Below are 16,330 nucleotides of genomic sequence, written 5' to 3'. Positions count from 1 at the left end.
GAGATATGGAAGAACACATGGCCATAACACAGATTGGCAAATTTTCCTAGGAGGTTATATACAAAAAGGGAAAGTCATAATAAAAGCTAACATTTATATATTACCTATTATATTCAAGCTATTATGCTTAGTATTTTACAAATGTTATTTCATCCTCAAAATAAACTAGAGAGGTAGCGACTATCATTTTTCCCATTTTACACTTAAGTAAACTGAGGCAAATAGTTTAAGTGACTTGTCCAAGGTCACATAGCTACTAAGTGTCTGATGCCAGAGTTAAACACAGATCTCCCAGCACTCCATACATTGTAATACCTGGATGCCTCAGATATAAGACATACTATATCTTGAATGGTGGTAAATGGTATTGAGGATTTTTTCAGTACTGGGGACTTGGAGCAAGTTTGTTGTCATCAGAGAAAGAATCAATAGATCCTGGGAGACATAGGAAAAACAATAAGATACTTCTTTCCCTTAAAGGCAGGCTTGAGTAATCCTAGACGTTTTATACTCTTGGGAAACACAGGGAAAAAATTAGGGATGGAATTCAGGTAGGTAAGGGTTCTATCTCCTCTAGAGTATGTTGTGTATGTTCACAAAATTTCGTCCTGGAAGAGACCTTGAAGAATTCTGGCCCACACCTTTCATTCTAGAGATGATTATCATTGTGAATTTTTGTCTCAGAGGATGCTAGTCTTGTTAGTGAAACAAGTGTTCTTTTTCCAGATTAGCAAGCACCCAAACCTGATATCCACTGCCAAATAAGTGTTGTGTAATGGCTATTGATGCTCCCCACTTTTTAAACCTCTTCAAATTGATCTGTTCTGCTATATGAAGAGAGGCAGTGACTTCTGCATTGCAGGCTTCTGGGAGTATTGAGAAAAGGAGAGAGATTGCCACCTACTGTCGTCAAGCATATCACCTGCCTCTCTACTTACTTGCTTGAAGGCTAAGGCTGGTATAAAGAGATTGTTTTTTTTCTTTCTCTAGCTAAAATTCAACTAAATAATCTTTTATATTCAGCTCTAAGATTCTGTAATTTTTAAAAAATTCTGCCTCCTATCACCTCTCTATCTGCAATCTCTCTCAGCAAACCCCCTTACCTAATAATATGTCTATTTTAATGGATGTCCTTGTATTTGTCTTTCTAGCTATGTGTATTTATATTTGTGAATTTATTTTCACAAATGTATGTTTGTATGTGTGTATATATATATATATATATACAAATATAATTGATTTATTTTGTATTCTTAGGCATTTTATATATTTATTAGCATTATTCTGAGAAGGGGTCTCTAGGTGTTACTGGATTATCAGGGAGGTCAGGACATGAAAAAGGTTAAGAGCCCATGGTGGGGAAAAACAGGAAACCTAACATCTTGACATATTTATATTCAATCAAAAGAGAAATCTATATTCAGAGTAGCTGCATCTACGAACACATACCTAGGGATATTTGGAAGGATGAGATCTGCTAGAGCTAGGGCTCCCTCAAGGTCATCCTTTCCAGACTTACAACTATAAGATAGCCTAGAACTATACCTTTGTTTAAAACCTCAATTCTCCAAGGCTAGAGCATCCTAGAGGCCTTCAAGAGCTATCTTGGATTATAGTAAAGATCACAAATGATGTTTGGAAATTGCAAAGCTCTTTACAGACATTATCTCATCTGATCCTCACAACAACCCATAAAGTATGTGCTACTGATATATTGTCATCTGTAAGCCTGTGCAGTAGGGAGGGGCCCAGAGTGGTAGTACAAAGAATATTTATTCCAAACTATCCACCAGACATCTGACTGTCCACCACTGCAGCTGAGCTCTAGGCTACAGACAAAAAGTCTATACCCTTCTAAAGTTTGTAAATATATGAGATTCTGAGTGAATATTAGGGCTGTACACAGCATCAGTGCACCCATATGTGTGTATGTACATATCTAAACCAAGAACTCTTAGCCTTTTCGGTATCCCAAATGCCTTTGGTGGTCTGGAGAAATCTGTGAGCTCCTTCTCAGGGTAATGATTTTAAATTATAAAATAAAATGTATAGGATTACAAAGAAAACCAATTAGATTGAAATATTATATATATTATTCATTATCCATGTTTTCCCATGAGTTTTAGTAGCTCATATATTTTTTAATTTTGCACACCCCAGATAAAGACATCCTTAAGTACTTTAAGTACAACCAGGAATTTTTTTCACTCTTCATCAAAAGCCTTTCCTGTATGTATATTATGACAGAGTGACCAAGACAGAGTACTATTATTAACCCCATTTTAAGATGAAGAAACTAAGGCATAAGGTCACTAAGTGTCTGAGGCAGAGTCTGAGCTCTAAATTCCTTGGCTTTAACTGTGATTTCAGATAGTCCCTGCTATCTGAGCTCCTATGAAGCCGTGAGATAATAATTACTTCTCCACCTATAGCTGAGGACCAAATATGTAGAGAACATTCTGTAACTGAAGCTTGCTTTAAAATGTAAACAGTGACATCCTCTGCATATTTGGGAGTTATATGTATGTTGCATCTGTAGACAAATTGCTTAACAACATAAAGATTTGCCAGTGTGTGTTTAGAGACATTGCTATGTCTGACCTTGGTATTTGGGAGAGGGAGAGGGAGAGGGTAGAGGGAGAGGGAGAGGGAGAGGGAGAGGGAGAGACAGAGACAGAGACAGAGACAGAGAAGACAGAGAGAGTGGGGGGAGTGCTGTACAGACATTATCTCGTCAATGATTTTTTTTTTTTACTCTGGACTCTGAGATCCTTTTCCCCCAATCCTGCTTAAACCTTACGTTCTTGGTCCTGTTCCCAGGGAAGAGTGGTCCTGTTGGGAAGGAAGGCTGTTTATTCTTATTTTTTCCCATTTCCCCCTCCCCCCCTCGTTCGGGAAGCAGAAGCTTCTAGCCTCCATCCCCCTTTCTTCTCCTCCTCATTAACCTTATTGGCTCCTTTCCTTTAGCAAAAGCAAAAAATAAAAAAAAAAGCATCGACAGTCATTGGTTCAGCAAAAAAAATCAATGAGCCAATGAAATGCGAGCTTGAAGGTTGTTGCTAGACCAATGGGAATCTTGGGTGTCAAGGACAAAGAAATGAGCTTTTCCAAGAAGTGACTGGTACAGGGATTCTGAAAATGGTCAGCAGATGGCAGCAGATCAAGCTGCATTGATGGCAACCTGTCAGCTTCCAATCCCTTGCAGTGGGTGGGGGTGGCAGGCAGGGACAAGGATGCCTGCTGTTAGTTCTCTGACAAAAAGTAACTGAATCTTGTGTTTCACTGTAGCAGATTTCGGGAGAAGGAAATAAAGTATATATTTTTTGTGTTTAGTTTTAATTTCTACAGGTCCGAATCTGCTCTTCTTGCCTGGATTATAGTAAAGGGCAGCTGTTATTGCCATTATCCATTTATCACCCCCCCCACCCTAGATTGCTACATGATCCGGGTCCAGCCTAGGCTAAACACAATGAAGCCTTGCTGGAGGCATCTTTCCCAGCACAGCCATTCATGGAAAGGAGTTGGAAGGATCTTGTTAACTTTACTACTCCTTTCTCCAGAAAGAAAGGAAGAGACCAGTTTTCTGCTATAGAAAAATATAGTACCTTTCTTGGAATTGAAGTCTGGGTCTAGTTGGGTGATGGTCATCACCATTATCTTCATCATGACCAGTATTTATAAACACTTTAAGGTTTACAAAATACTTTGCAAATATTTTCTTGCTGATCTTCATTAGAATCCTAGCAGGTAGGAATCATTAGTATCTCCATCTTACATGGGGAAACAGGAAGAGTTTAAATTGATTTGCCCTAGGTTACATAAGGTGGCAAGTATTTAAGTTGAACTTAGGTCTTCCTGATGCCAGTTCTGGCAATCAATCCACTGTAACACCTAAGCTTCCTAGTAATAATAATGATTTTGGGGTTGAATTATTTCAGTCATGTCCTGATTCTTTGTGACCCTATTTGGAATTTTCTTTGCAAAGATGTGGTTTGTCAAAGCAAAAAGTGATTTGCCATTTCCTTCTGCAGTTCATTTTACATTTGAAGAAACTGAGGCAAAAAGGATTAAGTGACTTACCCAGAGTCACAGAGCTAGTAGGTATTGAATTCAGGAAGATGAGTCTTCCTGACTCCGGGCTTGACATTCTATGCGCTTTGTCCCCCAGCTGTCCTCAACAACAACAACAATGATAATAACTGCCATTTATATAGGCCTTGAAGTTTCAAAGTATTTTATATTCTTTCTCAATAGGGAATTAACCTTCTCCTCCTGATTACTGCTTACCACCTCATTTCCCACCTTGTCCCCAAGTGAAAGTGTGATATAATAGAAAATGGCCAGTAATGATAATTATCCAAAAGTGAAATGAAATAGCTTGAGAGGTAGTGTGTTTCCCATACTCACTGGAATTATTCTAGTAAAGGTTTAATGACTACTTGGAACAGCTAGGTGGCATAGTGAAGAGACTGCCAGGCCTGGAATTAAGAAGACTCATCTTCCTGAGTTCAAATCCTTATTCAGTCACTCCACTGTATGACCCTGGGCAAGTCATTTACCCTTGTTTGCCTCAGTTTCCTCATGGCAAACCATTCCAATATCTTTGCCAAGAAAACTCCAAATGAGGTCATAAAGAGTCAGATACAACTGAAACTACTGAACAAAATGACCACTTGTCAGGAATACTTAGAGTTCATATCAGGTTGGACTAGATGATGTCCCCATCCAATTATCTGTAATTCACCCTCAAATTGTCATGACATTTTGCCTGGACCTCTCCTTGGAATTTATCTCACTTGTTCTTGTTCCAAATTTATTTTCATATTTCCCTATACCCATAAACTTCTAAATTTCTTAAAAGCAATTTCTGGGGACACTAAAGTACTCCATTGGATAGAGCACTAGCCCTGGAGTCAAGAGGACTACCTACTAGTGTGTGATCCTGGCCAAGTATTCAGCTCCAACTGCCTCCCCCAAAAAAACAGAAACAACAACAAAAAAAGAAAAGCAGTATCTGCATCATTCTATAATATATCATCTATCTTTGTATCCCTAATGCCTCTCATAATAATTTTCTGTTTATCCAGACCTGTGATTTCATTTGATTCCCTCAACTGTTGCAAACCAACAACTCCTCTGTGAGTATGGTCTTAGACAATTGCTTGGGGCATTGATTCCCTACCCATAGTATGTTTTAGAGACCTGACTACAGGTCTTCCTCTCTCCAAAACCTGCCTTCTATTTGCTTCTCCACACTGCCTCTCATCTAATATACAATAGGTGATTAAATATCAGTGGGATTAAATTATTAGACCATAGGATTCTAAGTCTAGAACTTAGAATTATAGAATATTAGGACTGAAGATGACTTAGAGGTCACTTAATCCAACCCAGTCATTTTATATTTGAAGAAATGGAACTTTAATAACATAGGCTAAGTTTATGACCAAATTGATCATCTCTGCTATTCATGTGTTTAAAGAGGGATACATTTAATAATATACCAATTTTGTATCTGGAGGTATGGTTCAACAGTCTGAGACTCTGACCAGATGCTACCAAAATTGGTAATAGCAGTAACCATGACTACACAGTGCCTGGTTCATAATAGGCACTGAATAAACATCTAATGAAAAGAATTTAATTTCTAAGCACAGAACTTTAATGAATTTTCAATGTGATTTGGAAATGCCTTAAGGAAATTTACCCTCCTTTAACATCCCCCTCTGCCCTGACACACAGACAAATACACACACACACACACACACACACAGACACACACACCTTTGCCCTTTGGTTTGGTCAATCATCTATGGTAAGTCTTTCAAACTCTGACTTTTCAAAAAATGTTTTCTAGACTGACCTTTGTCCCTAAGTAGTGATAAGGTAGAAAGTCTTGTGATTTGTAACTACTAAAGGAAGAAAGGATTCTGGATTTGGTATCAGAACATTCAAGTTTATATCCTGACTGTGACACTTGGTATACTGGAGAGGTCACTTTTCCTCTCTAGGATTTAGTTTCCCTCTTAACAGAGTGAAGAACTAGAGCTAGGTGTTTGAGTCTTCCCAAGTTTAACCTTCTAAGATTCTCTCATTAGTGACAGCTGATAAACTTTGTTGATTAAAATATTACTGTATCCTTGTAGACTTGTGATCCAGAACTTTGATTCAACAGCTGAACATAATTCAAAGAGCTAGACCTGAAAAAGTTTAAGGGGAATGTTGGCAATTGATTTGCCCCCATATGGGATCTTTCTTGGTTACTCAGTTTCATTTCATTTATTTTTCCTTTTTCTCTTTTAGGAAGAACAAAAAAGCAAATCCAAAGTCTGTGCCAATGTGTTCTGTGGTGCAGGCCGGGAGTGTGCAGTCACTGAGAAGGGAGAACCAACCTGTCTTTGTATTGAGGTAAGCTACTCAGGAAAAAAGGGAGCTTTAGAAACAGAATGTGACCTTTTGCTAAGAGTTGACTTTCACTAGGATAAAACGATATATATATTTTAATCCTCAGAATCATAGGCTTAGAACTCAAAGGAACTTTAGAAGTTATATAGTTCAGTGACCTCATTTTACAGATAGTGGTAGAGAGGAAAGGGAATAAGCATTAACAGAGCATCAATTGTGTACTTTGGTACTTTACCAATCATGTACTTTGGTACTTTACAATTATTATTTCATATGATCCTCACAACAACCTGTTATTATATTCATTTTACAGTTGAAAATATTGAGGCAGACTTATGTGACTTGCCAGGGTCATGTAGCTAGTGAGTAACTGAGGCTAGATTTGTGCAAAGGTCATTCCAAGTATTGCTCTATCCAATGTTTCACCTTATTGCCTCTAGATGAAGAAATTGAGCCCTAGAGAGGTTCAGTGCCTTCTTCAAGATCACAAAGGTAATAAGTGGCAGAGCAAGATTTCAAACTTAGGTGGTTTAACACTAGATCCAGGATTCTTTCCCTTGTACTACACTGCTATCCACATTAATTTAAAAATGAAACAAAATAACCTTTCATCTATCTTAGTGACCTCTAAGATTTTTTTCAGTTTGGAGGAAAAAATCCTGAATTACTCATTGTAGTTATGAATGCTCATGCTTGGAAAATGGAAGTAAGAATTAAAGAAATTTCTCATTTTTAACTTGAAAGAGGTTTACAAATAAATCTCTTCTCCTTAAGTTATTTAACTTTGCAAAGTTGCCTCATAGACCCTTTTCCAGAACTGAATTAGAGGTATGCCAACAGTGTTCAGGACTACAAAGGGATATTGGGTAGGGTGCTAGATCTGAGGTGAGAAAACCTTGGTTCAACCTTCTATTCTGCCACTTATTTCTCATCAAAAGGTCTAGTCATTTAAACTCAGTTTCCTCATCAGTAAAATAAGAGATTTGTAGTAGATGATTTTTAAGGTCCATTCCAGCTCTAAATCTATCATCCCATACCTTCCTTTCTGGTTAAACACTTCCCTAAATAGTTCATTCACATATGTAGATAGATGATAGATAGATGATAGATAGATAGATAGATAGATAGATAGATAGATAGATAGATAGATATTATATATAAATATATACATATCCACTGCCACCTGGTATTGACTTAAAAAATAGAAAACTTTCTAATGAAATAAAATTGAAATTATAGAAACAGAGTCAAACTAGAATAAAGACTTCATGTATAATTGAGCAGAAATAAAAATAACACTTAAATATTTCAAGGGAAGGGCATATATGTGTGGGGAAGAATTAATTTGAATCCATATAACTCATATCACACACAGCAAATAAATTTCAAATGAGTTAGTGCTAAACATAAAAATAAAGCAACCTACTGACCAAAACTACAAAATAAAATTGGAGAGAATATAAACATATATATATATATATATATATATATATATATATATATGTAAAAGAAATGGATTCTTGACTATTGAGGAGTGATCACTTTCATCAGGACAAGATGTAGATATTCTTTTTTATTAAAAATAAAAATAAAACTTTTGCATAATGAAAGGCAATAAAGTAAATATCCCAGGGAAACCAACAGATTAGGAGGAAGTAAATTGTAAAAACAAAAAATGACTAACAGCTTGGTCTTCAAAAATGTTACATATATATGTATATGCACATGTATACTTATGCATATGCTCTGTATCAAGAGTCCATTTAATAAATGGTCAAAAGAGATAAATAGTTTACACATGAGGAAAAAATCAGCAAATGATCATGTAGAATAATGATGATAATGACAATAACTGACATTTATAGATTACTTTAAGGTTTCCAAAGAGCTCTAATTATATTATTTCATTGGAGATGCCTTCCCTTGTTAACAATTACAAAATGCAAATTAAAACAGCTCCAACGTGCCACTGTATGCCTATTAAACTAGCATTAGCAAATTGTAATGATAAAAACTCAAGGCTGAAGAGCTGTGGGTACTCTAAAACATTGCTGGTAACCATAGACATCCAGCCAGCCGGTTCTTTTGGATAGTAAGCTGTCATACCCTTTGACCTGGTAGCTGCTCTTTCAAAAATATATTATAATACTTTTCGTATTCTTGGTTGCATGCACATGGTATTCCCTCTACTCTTGTGGTTTGTAGTCCTTACATGACTTAGTAATAATATCTTGCATTTACATAGCAGAGTTCTTCACAAACATCTTACCCGATCAAATCAATAGACATTTCTTAAGTGCTTCCGTGTGCAGATAATGGACTAACTGCTAGGGACACAAAAAGAGGCAAAAGATGGACCCTGCAGTCAAGGAGTTAACAGTCTAATTGGGAAGACAAGGAAATAATCATGTAAAAAACAAAAGTATTGTTCAGTCATTTTCAGACATGTCTAACTCTTCATGACCTCATTTGGGGTTCTCTTGGCAAAGCTACTGAAGTGGTTTGCCATTTCTTGTTCTAGCTCATTTGACAGATCAGGAAACTGAGGCAAACAGGATAAAGTGACTTGCCTGGGGTCTTACATCTAGTATACATCTGAGGCCAGATTTGAACTCAGGAAGTGAATCATCCTGACTTCTGGCCTGGTACTCTATCCACTGTACCATCTAGTTGCCCCTCTATAGGAACTACAGATGTTTTTATCCCCATTTCATAGAGCAGGAAACCAAGACTCCAGAAAGTTAAGGGATTTGCCCAGGAACACTTAGCTAGCATCAGAAATAAATTGAACCCATCTTCCTGACTCTAAGAACTGCGCTCAATCTACCACATCACAATAGTACTAGAAGAAACCTTACCCATGCTGAAGGGAAAGCTCATGAATGAGCTGGTTTGTCCCTGTGTCAGATGCTTTAGGAACATTCTTTTCTTGGGTCTGTTCCAGCAATGCAAACCTCACAAAAGGCCTGTGTGTGGAAGTAATGGGAAGACTTACCTCAACCACTGTGAGCTGCACCGTGATGCCTGCCTAACTGGATCCAAAATCCAGGTGGACCATGATGGTCACTGCAAAGGTAAAGAGTGTTCATGTCATAGTCTGTGGCCTCCAACTCTGTGGCCTTGAATAGGAGTCAAGAATATGAGTGATAGAGCACATTAACAGAAGTAAAAAAAAAAAAAGAATGTATCTTACTATTACAGAAATGTTTTGCATGACTTCAAATATTTACCCTATATTGATTGAATTGTTGGCCTTCTCAAGAAGTGGGGGAAGGGGAATGGGAGAGAAGGAAGTGAGGGAATTTAGAACTCAAGAGTTTTAAAAGTGAATGATAAAAAAATTGTTTTTACATTTATCTGGAGAAAAATAAAATACTAAATTTTTAAAAAGAGAGAAAAAGTAAAACAGAATATATCCACTGAACTTTTTTACAGTTCTCCCTCAGTCTCTCTCAGCTCCTGCCTAAATCTCCTAGGGATTATAATAGTATTTAAGCCTTTGACCATTGCTTCCAGCCTGTTAAATTCTTCTCTAATGTCTTAAGACTTTATCTCCAGCTAGACACTAGGTCATACTCTTGTCCAGCTCTCTTATTTACAGATGAAAAGGCAAAGATCCAAAGATATTATTAAGTGACCCCACCATGGTCACTTAGCTGGTAAATATTTGAGGCAGGCATGGAATTCAGGTCTTTCTGACCCTGACTTCTATATTTTATTATAAAATTGTCTCTATTGATGCTTCTGAATGAAGATTGGAGGAATTGGGGACACTTTCAGCACATTCATTGCCATCTTGTTACCAGGCAGTACTATACCTTGGTTTTAATACTTTAACCACCTCCCTTTAGGTGAAAAGACTTAGATCCCATCCCATACTCCTAGCTTGTCACTAATATATAACAGATGTCCTGGGCCTTGGATGCTCAGTCTAGCCCTTAAATAGGACCTGAGCACTGTGATAAAATGCTGTGAATACAGTTAACTCAATTCCAGGAGTTGGTCTAGTTGAAATGAAGGAGATTGGGTTGACTTAAGGTAGAAAAATATTAACAATGCTTGCAAACATCTCAACTGCCTCCCAGCTGGGGCCTAATCATGATAATGAAATTTCATTTTCTGCTTTGACAAGTCACACTTATTTTCCATTTCCTTTGGCAGAGAAGAAACCAGCAAGTCCATCTGCAAGCCCAGGTGAGTGTCTGTCTTTCCTACCAACCCACATCCAAGGATCCACTTCCTAGTGCTTGATATCAGGTCTGAGTCATTATCAGTAGTGCCTTCAGTGGAGTATTGAAATAGGTATTGATCCCAAGATCAAGCCTGCATTTTACACACCAGATTGAACCAGTAGACTGTATTGATGTGGGCAGGATTTAAACTTCCAAGGAGTTATAATTTAGTTTCCCCTATCTCCTTCATTTGCCCATTGAGTCTTTCTGAGGTCATCCCCCCAAGGGAGTCAGAGAACCAACATATTAAAATCATACATACATTTATTACATTAAAGAAAATTACCCTTGTATATAGTGCTTTAAAACTCACCTACAACAAAACTATGAGGTGATTAGAGCAAGTATGCTAATTTCCCTTTACAGATGGGAAAATTTAGACTGAGAATGGTTTAGCAACTTACCTCAAGGTCATGCAGTTGGTATTTAGAGCTGTAAATTCACTTTTCTCTCCTATTACTTTCTATTCTTGGATGTTTTAGGACTGTCCTCATCCCATCTTTCCAATTCACTACTTCCTCAGTCTGAATATGTCTTTGTTAGCTATCCTAAATCATGTTTATTGATGTATTCAGGGCTCTAATTAAATCATGATTGTAAAACAATTGTAAACCTTCAAAGTGCTTCAAGTTGTTATTATTATTATTATTATTATTATTATTATTATTATTATTATTATTATTATGTTTTGTTGTTGTTAATATTAAGCTACTATCATGAGATTTCCAGTCTGGTGAAGAGTGCTTTTGCTAAAGTCAAGCAATGTTTATAAAACAAAATAGAGGTGAACTAGTAAATGTTTAACAACCGGACTATTTAAAAAAATATATGCACCTACATTATAAAGTTTATTCTGCATTATTAACACTTTCTTAAATCTAGACAATCAACAAAACAATAAATCAAACTCTGATATGTGGCTTTCCAATATTGCCAATTTCTGAGGTGTAAATGCTCCCAAAGAAATTTTAACAATGAGCTTGAGCTCATAACAGTGGTTTATGTTAATGCAATTCCAAATGGTATTTAGGGTAGCTAGGTGGTGCAATGAATAGGTTACTGGGTCTGGAGTCAGGAAATCCTAAATTAAATCCTGCCTCAGACATTTATTGTGTTACTAGCAAGTCACATAACCTGTTTCCTTCAGTTTCTTATCTATAAAATGAGATGAGAGGGAAATGGCAAATCACTCCAGTGTCTTTGTCAAGAAAACCTCAGATAGATAGGGTCATGGAGAGTCAGACACTCCTAAAACAACTAAATAACAACAGTAAAAACAACAAAAAGTAAATGTTGATAGGGATGAAAAACTTGCAGAATATGATTACTCTATATTGGGCAAGTTACATTAAGACCTACATCATTTGGTCTAGTGTTACTATAGCAACTACAGGCAGGACTCCAAATTCTTTAAATCCAGGAACTTTTTAGGGATGAATTAAATAGATTTTTTTTTAGATTTTTCAAGACAGGGCAGCTAGGTGGCTCAGTGGATAAAGCACCAGCCCTGGAGTCAGGAATACCTGGGTTCAAATCTGGTCTCAGACACTTAATAATTGCCTAGCTGTGTGGCCTTGGGCAAGCCACTGAACCCCATTTGCCCCGAAAAAAATCCAAAATAAAAAAGATTTTTCAAGGCAATGGGGTTCAGTGGCTTGCCCAAGGACACACAGCTAGGTAATTATTAAGTGTCTGAGGCTGGATTTGCACTCAGGTACTCCTGACTGCAAGGCTGATGCTCTATCTACTGTGCCACCTAGCCGCCCCCGAATTAGATTTTTGATCAAATATAGCTGGCTAATTTTTAAGTTCATAACTTTTTATGGTCCTCAAATGTTATAAATAACCAAATCACCCTTAGCAGAGAAAAAGATTCCCCATCTCTGATCTGTATGATGGGATAGAAAAGCCTTGTTAAAGACCCAGAATCAGGTGGGTGTAATAGTGAACAGTGACATCTTATTTGTGAGCTGCTTCAAAACAGCACTAGGCCAGGATAGGATCATTTTTTTTTAATTTTAATTTTTGTTTGTTAATTTCTACCTATAACACATGAAATGAATATGGACCTACCAGAATATGTTTTTATCTTGTAATCAAAACATTGGTTACTATAAGCCTCAAAATTGAAAGTTCTTTTAACTATTTTTTTCTCTATTGCATTTATTTCTTTTGCCTGTGTTGCATGCTATCTTTCTTTCTCTTTACTTATTTCTGACTCTTCCTGCATTTTTCCACTGTGTCCCCTCTTCTTTCTTTCATTTTTATCATCTTTCACCAATAGTTGTCTGCTATCAATCTGACCGAGATGAGCTCCGGAGGCGCATCATCCAGTGGCTCGAGGCTGAGATCATACCTGATGGCTGGTTTTCTAAGGGGAGCAACTACAGTGAAATCTTAGACAAATATTTTAAGGTAAGAAATATTGTTGTTGTTGAGTTGGATTCTTTGTGACCCATTTTGGGGGTTTTGGCAAAGATTCTGGAGTGGTTTGCCATTTCCTTCTTCAATATATCCCCATTTTACATATGAGGAACTGAGGCAAATAGGGGTTGTGACTTATCCAGTAAGTGTCTGAGGCAGAATTTGAACTTGGGATTTCCTGACTCTAAGCCCAGTGCTCTATCACCTGTACTACCTATGTGGCAAGTTCACTAAATGTTTATTTATCTTGAAATCAATATATTTGAAGCACCTATATTGCATTCTAACTTCCCTTAGATGAAAGGTTCAAGAGTTGAAAGGCCACATCTTTAGAACATCTGGAAGTTGATAGCTTTGGGGCATAGCTGTAACTATGAAGCTTTTGAAATTGCTATAAATTAGGAAAAGAAAACAAGTTAGTCTTTCACCCCTCCCTGAATTAATAAGCATACTCAGTCCTTAAATCCACATATCTACAGATATACATAGAGATGCCAGTATAGAGAGAGACACACTCAACAATATATTGATATATAATAAAAAGACACAATTTCATTAATTGTAAGTCAGCAAGCATTTATTAAGAAGTAATTGTGAGGGGTGGCTAGGTGGCACAGTGGATAAAGCACCAGCCTTGGAATCAGGAGTACCTGGGTTCAAATCCGACCTCAGACACTTAATAATTACCTAGCCATGTGGCCTTGGGCAAGCCACTTAACTCCATTGCCTTGCAAAAAAAACTTAAAAAAAAAAAGAAAAGAAAAAAGAAGTAATTGTGCCAGGCATTACACCATTAAGGTTGGAGATACAAAGAAAAGCAGAAATAGTTCCAGCTCTTAGGCAGTTCACCTTCTAATTGCAGTGACAACTTGTAAAACATTGTCCCTTTGGTCCTCACTCCTGGGGAGTCTGAGGTTTATGGATTGCTTGAGTTCAGGAGCTGAGTCACATTGAGCTTAAGCTGATTCCATATCTGCACCATCTGTTACCAATATGGTATAACATGGCAGTGAGGGTTTCCAGGCTACTTAAAAGCAGGAAAACTGAGCCACATGAGAACTAGAACAGGTTAAAGCTTCTAGAATGATCAGAGTGGGATTGGGCCTGTGAGTAACCTCTCAACTAGGTGAGATAGGGAGATTCTGCCTTCAAAAAAAAAGTCTAGACAAGCTATCTACAGTATAAATGTCAGGTACTAACAATGTGAAGGGAAAGGGGATCTCAGGGAATAGAGTCACATACTTAACAAAGATATACATATAACTAAAAAATACAGAGATACCTAGGCATAGATCACAAAGACAAATGGACCCAGAAATACAATCTCATATAGATATGAAGAAATGTAAACACACAAGTATAACTGCTTACGTTTGAATTTACATTACAATACACTCAGAGGTATGCCCCAATATAAATACACATGCACAAAGATAAACCATCACAGATACTCAGAGCTGTGAATGACAATTATCCTCCCTTAGATTCACACACACAACTTCAGTGAATAACAATTAGGTATCCCTCAGAGATTGCCTAAAGGACTGTTACTTAAGAGGCAGAGCTAAGCAGCAGGCTCCTAGGTGCTCTCTTGAAACATGCTAAATAGAAAGAGGAGAAAGAAAAGGTATGAGACTTAAATAATTCATTACCTGTCAGCATTTGCTTGTCAGGAACTGCTCCTGGTCCTTTTTTTCTCCCTGTAGTCCCCACCTCAGTTAGGTGTCACTAATTTTCTATTCTCACCTACATGACCAGAAGTACTTGGGCTGGGATTAGCTCCTGGACCACAGGAAGCAGGATCAGGAGACAGGTTCTGTGATTGAGCTTTTTTTTTTTTTAACATTCCTGTATGTTTCTATTTACAGTTGCCTGGTCTTTTCAATTCATACAGGGTCCCTGACTACTGAATGCTTGGCTGACCTAGCAGCCAGAGCCATAACTAGAACTGAGCAACTGGGGCTTTGAGTACTAAAGTGACAATATTTGCCAATTAGCAAGAATAAATTAACCAGGTCTTCCCAGTCCTGAGGTCCTTGTCCCCTCACCACAGGAAGACATCCTAGCCAACCTCCCCCCATTCCCCAAACTTGAGACACATTTGTATTACTTTCTCTGCGTGAACAAGTTCCTATTTGTGGCTTGACTTGTTTCTAACCCCATTCTTGTTGAAATGACTCTGTCAATTAAAGGCATAATTCTAAATCCAGGCCGTGTAGCCAGAGGTCACAATGTGGGCAGCCAGCCACAGAACAGGGGTCAAAGCTAGGCAAAAACCCATTGATAAAGAGACCTTGGAAGGAAAGCAAGGGCAGTCTCCGGACAGGAAATCTTTCTTCTTCTTTTGTAATAACTGTTTGTTCCCTTTCCCTGTTTATGTCACTGGAGCATCCAGACTGGTTTCCCTGGGTGTGGCTAGCTAGGGTTAGGTGATTTAGGCTGTTAAAGAACAGCCAAACCCAGGAGCTATTGCAGGAGTTGGCATCTCTTGGAACCCTTTAGGAAGAAGCAGATTGTCAAAATGTGATGAAACAAAGGTCTTCATTTTGGGAAGATTTTGGTTCAACTTTATTTAACAGACTTAAAAATTCAAACTTCTAGGGACAACATGTGAGCCATAGAGCTCAAATCACTCCTTTCTCAATTCTCTCCCCAGAAAAATATGCCTGTATTTACTCCATTGCTCAGTATTCAGACAGCCTTTAAGGGTGAAGTATTCCTGGTGGGGAAAACACAACAAAGAATAGGGCCATAAATAGAAGATGGGGGAAACTTGGACAAGACATTTGACAAGATAAATTGCCCTTGACAGGAGTTTGTTAGAACATAGACACTGCTATGGTAATTACAACACCGGGGATTACCATAGCAGTCTCCACAGGGAGAGGTTTGTGGCCTTGTAGTGTTAATAATGGGCCTTTGGTGACATGAAGTCTCAGGTATTATAGATACCTGCAATTAGATTTGATTACTGGGTACCTGTGTCACACTCCCATATCCAAACACCTCCATCCACCCCTCACACAAATCTCTACTGCAACAGGCCCTCATCTAAAAATGTTCCCTAGAGAAAAATCTATGCTCAAAGGTCTTCTCCCATTTCTATCACAGAAATTTTGTTTTTTGACCCATGAACCAAAAGTTCTGGCAACCCCACCTGGAGATGCTGGAAGGCTTCATTCTCCATTCTCAGCTGACCTAATTAAAAGACTATCATCAGGGCAACTAGGTGGCACAGTAGATAGAGCACTGGAGTCCTAGAGGTCCTG

The 16,330-nt window shown here is 37.7% G+C and overlaps 2 protein-coding genes across 2 annotated transcripts in view; one reads left to right on the top strand and one right to left on the bottom strand.

Moving 5' to 3' along the window:
• Positions 1-16,330, top strand: part of FSTL1 (follistatin like 1) — a 98,339-nt gene that overhangs the window by 64,672 nt on the left and 17,337 nt on the right. The window contains 4 exon segments of the mRNA XM_074214598.1: positions 6,304-6,408; positions 9,350-9,479; positions 10,567-10,599; positions 12,922-13,052. Of these exon segments, the coding sequence (XP_074070699.1) occupies positions 6,304-6,408; positions 9,350-9,479; positions 10,567-10,599; positions 12,922-13,052 (399 nt within the window).
• LOC141507179 (V-set domain-containing T-cell activation inhibitor 1-like) overlaps positions 14,462-16,330 on the bottom strand; it is a 106,720-nt gene continuing 104,851 nt past the window's right edge. Inside the window, exon 6 of the transcript XR_012474097.1 lies at positions 14,462-15,780. The gene's annotated coding sequence lies outside the window, so the exon portion shown is untranslated. The remainder of the gene's footprint in view (positions 15,781-16,330) is intronic.

The sequence above is a fragment of the Macrotis lagotis genome, chromosome 1 (assembly GCF_037893015.1).
Source record: "Macrotis lagotis isolate mMagLag1 chromosome 1, bilby.v1.9.chrom.fasta, whole genome shotgun sequence".
NCBI lineage: Eukaryota > Metazoa > Chordata > Mammalia > Peramelemorphia > Peramelidae > Macrotis > Macrotis lagotis.
This window is presented reverse-complemented; position numbering and strand designations above follow the sequence as displayed.